This window comes from Pundamilia nyererei, unplaced genomic scaffold, assembly GCF_000239375.1.
Source record: "Pundamilia nyererei isolate P.nyererei 1_Seehausen unplaced genomic scaffold, PunNye1.0 scaffold00221, whole genome shotgun sequence".
In the NCBI taxonomy this organism is placed as follows: domain Eukaryota; kingdom Metazoa; phylum Chordata; class Actinopteri; order Cichliformes; family Cichlidae; genus Pundamilia; species Pundamilia nyererei.
The window spans coordinates 39,301-48,715 of NW_005187622.1; the positions used below are offsets into that span (position 1 = coordinate 39,301).

Here is a 9,415-nt window from a genome sequence, read left to right on the forward strand (position 1 = left end):
AGGCTTCATCCACAAAGAGTTCTCACGCCAACGTCTCCTTATTCAGGCCGTGATAGAAAGTGAAAACACTGAGCGAATGAAAGTGTAAAAATGAAAAGGACTCGCTTTGGAAATGTTTAGTGACAGGCGTGACATCGATACCTGTGTGTCTGTAGATGAAGCAGATGTTTCAGTCATCAAACATAAACGCAACCAGAAACCTGGACTACAAATCCTTGTGTTACGTCGTCACTCACGGCGAGGAGCAGGACAAATGAAAAAGGAAATGTGATGTTTGTCTTTATCTTGCATCAAATAAAAGTTCAAACATTAAACTCTGAATCTAGTGTCCTTTAATAAGCTGAAGGTCTCAGAGCAGGGCCTCTCAGGCGTCCTGAGCTTCACAGTCACACTGAGAGCGTCGGACACTGGTTCATTAGTTTTATTAGAGTCCAATTTAAAATCAGCAGAGAACAGAAAGATTTCATGAAATAAATATTTAATTAGCAGAGTTCACACTAAAGTTTATAGATATATTATTATATATATATATTACACATTTATATTTTCAGTGTAAAATATCTGTTATAAAGATGTATACATCTGGTTAAAGTTTCAAAACCTTTTTCTAGTTTTACTGAAGTTTTTATGAACAGACTGGATAAAGATGATGGAGGACGCTACTGCAGTTCCCAGTCTGACCTGATGGTGACAGCACTGTCTCCCCGCTGCTTAAACTCTGACACATTTGCTGTCATGATAACGTGAAGCTGCAGCATCAGGAGGACGTGCTCCAGCCTGCTGATGACGATGATGGCGAAGAGGCGGCGTCAGCATTGTGCTTTTTGATTAATTAGATCATTAGACGTCCTCACTGATGACACGCTGAAACACGGTCGTATCAAAAATATTTTTGGTTTCTGAAAATTGTTATGAAAAAAACATTTAAGTATCTTATTCCATATTGTTCCATATCCATCATCCTCATCAACCTTGAAGTTCACATTATTAGGGGTGTGGCCTCTGTGACTGACGAGCGGGTGGAGACATAGATGGAGATGTTTGGTCATGAGTGAGAATCAATAAACTCATTATCAGAAAGTGGAAGTATTGTCTAAAAATCTGACACTGAGGCGTCCACGGTGTGAGGAAACAGCACCTCTCCGTGTGATGTCATCAGCTGCACGCCGGAGCTTGGGCGTCTGGGAGGACGAAGAAGGCAAGCGAGTAGGCAGGAAGCTGCAGGTGGCGAGCCGGCAGGAGAAGTTTTCCTTTGAGTTCAGGCAGCGTTTTATCGTCCACCATCATCAACACCTCGCCGTTCAGCTTCACTGACCTGCAGAAACAGGAAATGAGCTCATCAAGCGAACCGCCACACAACGAGTCAAACACAAAGATTACTGAGATATTAATCTTTGCCCATTTCTGCATAACTCATCCTGTTTATGATCCTCGGGTGTTAGGGTTGTGTGCGCCCCCTTGTGGTCGGACCGCAGCAGTGCGGGGTGTCATTGGCAGAGTTACCCTTCTCCGGGTTTATGCCTGTATCATTTTCCACCACAGCTTATGAGTCAGATCATGACGCCGTAAGAGGAGGATTTAGGATGGGGCTACTTTGAGATTGGTCGGTTAAATCAGGTAAAGCTTTTGATTTTTATGTAGTTGTTCTCAGAAAGCCTCCTGCAGCTGAGGTGCTGTGGAGCGGTGGACGGGAGTCAGACTGTCGATTCATGCTGACCAGTTTTGACTCATGGCGGTGACCTTTGAACTCTTTTGAAGCACGCCGCTGAGCCCAAACTATGAGGCCATTGTTCGTCCTCCGTCAGCACAGCTGAGATAAAAGCCTGAGAGAGAGTTACACATCAACGGCATCGGTCCTCGACCTGCTGCTGTCTGCATCAGCTGATTCGCTCTCAGGTGGCATTAAATCACCATGACAACAGCTTTCTGTCCGGCACGCTGAAGCAGAGCAAAGCCACAGATCAAAAGCATCAAAAGGTCAACCTCAGCAGCTCTCATAGGACTCGATAAACACCTGAATCTGAGCGTCACAAGACTGAAGCCAGCGTCTGATTCACTGTCGCCCCTGTTTTTGCTTTCATGAGTAAAATAAAATTTTAAAGGATTTAAAAAGTAGCTTTCAGGAAGTGTTGAGGCTCACTTCTGTAGAGAAATGTGAGCTGGTCTTCAGGTTTCTACACCAACCAGCCATCACAGCTGAAACACAGACGGCATCCCTGCTGATGGTAAAAACTGCAGGTTTCACTGGATGCTGAGGCGATATGATCCGCTGATGCTTCCTCAGCATCAAAACATTTGCTGGATTCTTCTTCATTTTTGAGCTTAGACCGTTTCACCGTCACTGAGTTCAGGAGATCCAGATGTTTCAGAGACTCAGATTCATAAGAACAAAAACAGAAAATGTAAATTTAAAAAGAGAAAAGACATCAGCTCCATGCTTTTATTTTCTGACTCCAGCACAGCAGCTCTGCATGATTCAGAGCTCAGCCCTTGTCTGAAACAAGGCTGGCTTTACGCCACTTTTCTTCTGTTTGGCTCTCCCTCTCACACAGTAGCCGACGGGGCTTCAGTCCCTGAGATGACATCATTCAGATCAAAGAGTAGAAAATACTGTAATAATGAGTGTTCGACCTGCGGGTATCACTACACACACGGAGCTTATTATTCGTAACTTTATCGTGAACCTCCAGCACAGGAAGAGCGGAGACAGGACAGGAAGTGAGGAGAGGCAGAACAGGTCGACTATAATGACCTGAACGTGTCTTCTTAGGCTTGCAGAGTTTGGGCCGTCTGACACACAGAGCGGTGTATCATCAGCACATAAAACATCTGCAATGGGCCAATCCTGATGTTCAGGTAGAATCAGGTGTTCATTTACAGATTTTGACCTGTTGCTTCTTCACCGTGTGTATTTCACTAAAAATGGGGGCGGGGCTTATTATCTAAGGTTCACTGTACTTCTGCAGAGCCGGGAATATTTAGTGAAAAACAACTGTCTTCTTTGGGGTCGAAGCAGATTTCTAACTAGGAGGAAAATGGCTTCATTGAGTACGTTCAGGCACCTGGAGTAGAGTCCCTCCTCCCCGGGCTGCTCAGACTCCAGGACAAAAGCCTCCACTGTGCTGTTGGAGAAGACGGCGGGCACCGAGATCCTTGCTGGCGTCTTCCCAAGGTTCATTGACATCAGCGTGACCGCTCCACGTCTGTAGCTGCAGACACGCAAAACAGCAGCATTATTACTCAGCTTGACTTCCACTTCACCTCAAACAACACAGAACGAAGCATGAGCTTCGTTTCTACTCACACGAAGCAAAACATGCGCAGAAATTATGTTTAGTTATCAAGGAAATCTCTAGGAAATTACTACTGGTGTCAGTGTACACAGCAAGAAATAAAAAGCTTTTTTCCTCCTATAAACACTTTTAGTTTGAAGATGTTTGTTCCTGAGCTGAAGTAAAAGACATTCAGGTTTTCAGAAACTGAGATATTAATCTTTGCCCATTTCTGCATAATTCAGAATTCAGGTTTGAGATGAGTTTTGAATAACGCTTTAAGAATTTCAATCTTTTCTTATTTTAAGATTTAAGAAAAATTTTTTCTGTTTCTGTTTCCAGACGTTTTTGCTGGTTTATAGGAAAAATAAACCTTAAAGATCCAAAGCTCAGCTGATTCATTAAAAGGACAGTTCACTTTCAAAATTCTTTCCTCTGGCTTGTAGTGAGTCTGAGCAGCTCCATGTAGAAACTATTTTGTTGTACAGGACATTGCTTGAAGGGAGCTGTAGCAGCTGTTAACCATTTATCTGTTACTTCTAACTGCTAATACCTTACATCATTACCGTGAGCTAGCTATTTCTAGCTATTTCAGACCACTGCAGAGACAGCTGTTTAGACAGCTGTATAAACAGCTGGACGGGCCGGAAGAAAATCCCGTCCACCTGATGTGGCAGAGTTACTGGTGGTGGGAGGTCTCGGTGTTTGTGTGAGGGCAGGATGTGAAGCGTACCTCTTCCTGTTGGTGCAGTGCAGATACATCCTCACTCGTTTACTTCGGCCAAACTCAGAAAGCACTTGAATCTTTAAAACCTCCGGTCCAACCAGCCTCTTGTAGAGAACAGACAGCCAATAATCCTGAAAGAGGACACGACCTTTACTGGACAACGACAAACTGTGAAGATCTGGAAATGCATCGAGCACATAAACTAACAGCAGCTTATTTCAGCCACGTTAACGCTCAGTATTACTGTGAAGGTCCTGATTTGATCAGATTAACATACATTTTCTGACAAATGATCAGTTAATGAACTCACTGAGTCTGTGCTAAACATGTCCGTTTAGGTTTTTAATTAATTTGATGTCCCAAAGTGGACAAAATTAACCCCTTAAGCCCCAACGCCCCCTGATACAGGGGCAAAAGGCAGGAGATCAGTTAGGCTTGGGGCTTAAGAGGTTAAGCAATAACATCCAATCTGAGTGTAGGAAGAAGGAACTCTTAAAACGATTTTGCACAGGTAAAAAACATGAAAGCGTAGCTGGAATACTTAAGAGAATTAACCTGACTCTGTCTTACAGGAAGAGGATCCAGGTTGTCGTCCACCAGGTGGTAACTCCCAGAGCCGATGAGCACCTGCCTCATCACGATATCCAGGCCGAGTGCTGCTCCCAGGCCTAATTTATCCAGCCACCTGCACAGATTCCCAGCATGGAGACATCTCAGCAGCAACTCAGAGATATTTGAGAGTGTTTCAGAGATGCTGAGAGCAGAAATGTTCATCCACAGAAAAACACATTCAGCAGAATAAAAATCGTTTACTGAAAGAAAGAAATCAGTCTGAAAAACACCAACGAGGTCCAGAGGTCTAGAAGACTACGAGGAAATGGTCTCTGAGCTCATGCCTGAATGCCTTCATGATGGCTTTATGTTTCTGGTCTGACTGAAGGTCTGACTGAAGGTCTGGCTGAATACAACACGACGTTCATGATGTTCAGAGAGAAGACTAAAGCAGGGCAGACATGAGGGACTCACATGAATCCTGCGACGAACGTGTCTGACAGTCCTGCAGCTCCTCCTCCGTACGCCGAGCTTGTCTCTCCGAGCCAAACCGACTTTCCCGGAGACGCCAGCTTCACTTTCTGAGCCGGATGAGAAGAAACAAACCCGGTGAAACTCCGAACACACCCAGCACAGAGCTGCTGGCACACAGCACAGCGTTACCTTCATGACTTCATTGGTCTTTAAGGCCAGTGAGTCCAGGACTTCAGGATCCAGGAAGTCCTTCACAGACGTGTCTCTGCCGTTCACGTAATAACTGACAAACAGCAGAGCAAGTTTATTTTATGAGTTATGAATGAAGCATTCACAGCAGTAAAGCAGCATGAAGGCTTGGGAATAAAAGAACAGTTTTTCAGGCCGAGGTGTCACTGATATCCTTTAAAATTAAATCAGGTGTGCCTCAGGGCTCGAGTTTAGGACCACTGCTGGTCTCAACCAGTGCTCAGCTGTTTGTGAATGATGTGATCATTGTTAAGCCTAATTTATCACCCAAACTAACTGTCAGTGTGGATGATGAATAATAATCTTATCTTGACTTAAATCTCTTCTTGTCTGATTATGATTCAGAATTTTGGACTTTCTGAAGAAAGTATTGATGCTTTATGACCAACTTTCAACTTAAAAAGTCCAAAACTATTTTCTGAATTTATGGTTTAATAAATTCAAAATTAGGAGACTTCAAACAAACATTTGGAGACAGATTTATGTTGGTTTTGTTGTCTTTATGGGAGCATACAGACACTTTATATCCACTGAATGTCGGTTGGACTAAAAATATTAGAATTTTGTTAAGTTTTAATAACTTTGACATTCTGTTTCCTTGCAACAAGATTTGTGTTACAAATGCTAAATAATTTGTTCTGAACAGTCTCTGACTGATATGTACATTTGCAGTTTCACAATAAAAGCATGGGAAAAGTATCTCACTGTCAGTAGGAGTGCATAAACTTTTAATTACCTCCGATGGACGGAGAAGCTTTCAGGCTGTAAATGACTGTAAATGTGACATTTTTCACATTTACAGTTAAAATGCAAAGTTTTTATGCACGTCGCTTGTGACTGCATGCATTATGTTGTGAGAGTAGACTTAACTCAGAAATTACATTTCAGAGTAAATAAAGTGAGGGTGAACTCACTGGTGCCAGGTACAGGCGTCGATGGCCTCGGCTCCGGTCTGCAGGAATCTGCAACAGTCACAAGAATTCATGGATAAATCGGCAGCGTCGGCTCAGTAATTAAGTTGTTTTCTGTCTTATTCCTGCAGACTGAAGCTCACATGTGACTCTGTAACTCAGTTAGAGCACAAAAATTAGCTGCTTCCCTTTAATAAAAAGTTTTAGGTTTCTCTACATCGTTGGTATCTGAGAGACGTTAAAACATCACATCAGATCAAAAAGCTGAAAACTTCAGAATCTGTCAGCTCATGACAGACGAGGAGCAGAGTGAATAAAATTCCTGAAAACAGAGAGAAATAAAGTAAAAAACGTTCATTTTTTATTATGTGTCTTGTTTTCAAAAATTCGTAACGCAAAATTTCATGTGAGGAAAAAAATTCATTGAAAAAAAAATGTAATTTTCCCCCCAAACATTTTATGCTCTTTTGTGTTGACAGCAGAAACTTTTCATGAGCTGTCTCTGTACAGTGACCTTTGACCTCTCACCCGTCCAGTAAGTCTACGTGGTGGTTTCTCGGCTGGCCAACGTCCGGCCCGTACAGCCCAGCATCTTGGTACAGTTTGGACTCTGACATCATCTTCCTGAGACGAATGAAGTCCAGCCCGAGCTGATGCCCATCCACCCGGATCCCGGCCTTCTTCTCGAAGCTGTTTGGCTCTGATTAGAGATCACTTTGATTAGAGATCATGTAAAGAAGAAAGGTGACTTCCTGTCTGTGCGTCACGCCACATGAAGGCGAGGAAGTGAAACTGAAACATTGGATAAGAAACCGCAGCGTTTCAGCATTATGCCAGATATTATCACTGAAAGCAGAATAAAGAAGAAGAAGGAGCCTGAGAAGATTTTACACTAACAGTGTCAGCCTGTTACTGATGCTCTGATTTACGGGTTTGATCAGGTGGTAGGAAACACACATCACTAGCTGCATTTCAAAATAAAAGGCAGAATAAAGTCTGCAGGCCTAAATAAGCAGGTCACAGACTCAAGCTGATTGAGGCTCTGTGATTATTGATTATCAGCTGATCAGAGAAGGAGTCGTACCGTTTCCGAGCTCCCAGGACATCCCATAATGTCTGGACTGGCAGTACTGCAGCAGCAGGGCAGCATTGCTGTTGTTCCAGCTGTTGTCAGCAGTCCTCAGCAGAGCATTCAGGCCGAAGATGAGCTGGAAGCCAGAGCAGTTGGCGAAGGCATGCAGCTGGTCCACGGTGAGCTCTGAGAGGGAGACGACAGTCAGAGGACAGGTGGCATCTCCATGGCAACGCCTGGCAGACATCAGGACTCACCTGTGAAGAAGAAGCTCCTGTATGTACCCAGCAGGTCCTCCTTCATCAGGACCAGCTTCTGCTTCGCCCAGTCGCACTTCAGACGCTCCTCCATCCACGGGGGTAGGAAAGTCTGGTCACATGACTCACCTGGGAGTTTCAACGGTCACAGAGAGGTCAGGAAGTCAGAGACTCACATTTCAACTATTTAAAAGTTTCAACACTTAAAAACTGAATAAGAAGAAAAAGTCTCCAACCTGAACTTAGACTAAAAACAAAAGAATCACATGACACATTAAAAAAATCATTTCCTGTAAATAAAACAAAGAAATCAACATGTTCCAGATCAGTGTGATGTCAGAGAGGTCACAAGGTGATCGTGTTTACCTGCAGCGTCCTGAGGCTCCTCCCACTGTTGCCTCCTGTGAGGCTCAAACACCATGAAGTCCTGCCGCGTCCCCCCAAATCGCAGGAAGGCCGGACTCAGAGCTGCTGCAAGCGTCCTCATCCTCCGAGAGCTGCAGAGAAACCTCAGAGTCACTCCCATGATGCACTGCTGCACTGACAGCAGTACGCAGTTCACATTAAAGAATGCTCGGAAATATTCGCGGGTCAAAGCACCGAAAACTGCTGGTTTTAAACGACCCCAGCTCTGTTTCACTTTGATCTTTGATCTGAAATCTAAGTTTTGAAATTATTTTGTTGTCACAACTCCTGAAGGGTTACGAAGAATAACTCTGATGTCATAGTTTTTAAGTTGGTCAACCGTTTTGACTACAAACATGTGACTTTAACTTGATTTCCTTTCCTGGTTTTGAGACTTTGGAAATGATTTTACTCATGACCTCTGACCTCTGGTTTCCACATGCAGAGATCTGTGCTGATTATCTCACATCCATCATGTTACTGAAACAGAAGGGATTTTGGAGCTCGAGTTTATTCCCGGAGCACAAACGTGTCGGATTCACAGAGAAACATGAATCTAAGTTTGGCTGTCGAGATTCAAAGTTCAAATTTACAGCAGTTTTATTTCAGATGATCAGGTTACTCGGGTTATTCTCAGATCTAAGAGTGTTTGTGGTTCTCGGGTGTGCTCCTGCTTAAACAGGAACTCTGGGAATTCCCATGCGGACTCTGGAAACAGAAGTGAAACCTGGATTGACTCAGGATCACCTTACTTCTCAATCCTTTAAAGATTTTAAAATCAGGTTCAGATTTTTTTTTTTTCCAAACTTGAACTGCAGGTGATACTCACCTGGTCTGAGACTGCGGGAGGCGGAGCTAACAGGTTTCAGGTGAACTGACTCAGGATCAGATTTGAAAGTGAAACAAAAGTTTGAAAGTTTTGATCCTTAGAGTTTTTGATTTTGTGACCTCTGACCTCCCGTCTGTTTTAACCCGGTGTTTCCTGTTTAACGGGACAATCGTCGGTGGATTAGAGTCAGAGCTCACCTCAGTAGCCACACGAAGCTCTCCTGTGAAGCCAGACTCGCGTCGATGGTCACGGACAGAAAGCGCGGATCCACGCGTCGCAGAGGGGCCGACACGTCCACGCCCAAACCCAGACCGGGGTCCCGGTCCGGCTCCCCGGGGGGTCCATCAGGGAGCCGGGATCCTCCGGTTCCGGTTACCAGAGTCCCGGTGCAGCAGAGCGTGCACAGCAGCAGCGCGAGCCTCATGTCTGTCACACTTCCTGTTTCGCGTCCTCGTGCGCGCACACAGAACGACCGGGACCTCAAATCAGGAACTTATATGCAGGTCCAACATTTCAGCAGGAATCACGAGAGACGACACTCCATCAATCGATCAGTGATCAATGAAACTAATATTCACGTGGCCGCCAGAGACATTGATGAATACACAGACTCAGTCTGTGGATTTATCAGGAAATGCGTGGAAGATGTCGTCCCATCCAGAACAGT

At 44.3% G+C, this 9,415-nt stretch overlaps 1 protein-coding gene across 2 annotated transcripts; it reads right to left on the minus strand.

The window, feature by feature from the left end:
* Window positions 1-336: 336 nt before the first annotated feature.
* Window positions 337-9,409, minus strand: hpse (heparanase). 2 transcript variants are annotated; one of them, XM_005748396.1, is made up of 12 exons: window positions 8,946-9,409; window positions 7,881-8,011; window positions 7,515-7,643; window positions 7,270-7,443; window positions 6,714-6,885; window positions 6,189-6,236; window positions 5,215-5,308; window positions 5,026-5,132; window positions 4,570-4,684; window positions 4,006-4,130; window positions 3,063-3,209; window positions 337-1,315 (listed from the first exon to the last, which is right to left on the minus strand). In XM_005748396.1, the coding sequence occupies exons 1-12, from the start codon at window positions 9,170-9,172 to the stop codon at window positions 1,156-1,158; spliced, it is 1,629 nt and encodes a 542-aa protein (XP_005748453.1). In that variant the 5' UTR covers window positions 9,173-9,409; the 3' UTR covers window positions 337-1,155. The 2 variants fall into 2 exon arrangements, with proteins under 2 accessions (XP_005748453.1, XP_013770206.1); XM_013914752.1 differs by having other exon boundaries at window positions 4,555-4,684.
* Between the last annotated feature and the right edge of the window lie 6 nt (window positions 9,410-9,415).

What these genes read in the sequence shown, in the direction of transcription:
- hpse (XM_013914752.1), bottom strand. Translation starts at nt 9,172, where the DNA reads ATGAGGCTCGCGCTGCTGCTGTGCACGCTCTGCTGCACCGGGACTCTG. An exon ending in CAGGAGCTTCTTCTTCACAG is followed by an intron (nt 7,444 to 7,514) that starts GTGAGTCCTGAT and finishes TCTCCCTCTCAG; the next exon opens with AGCTCACCGTGGACCAGCTG. An exon ending in ACGTTCGTCGCAGGATTCAT is followed by an intron (nt 4,685 to 5,025) that starts GTGAGTCCCTCA and finishes GAATCTGTGCAG; the next exon opens with GTGGCTGGATAAATTAGGCC.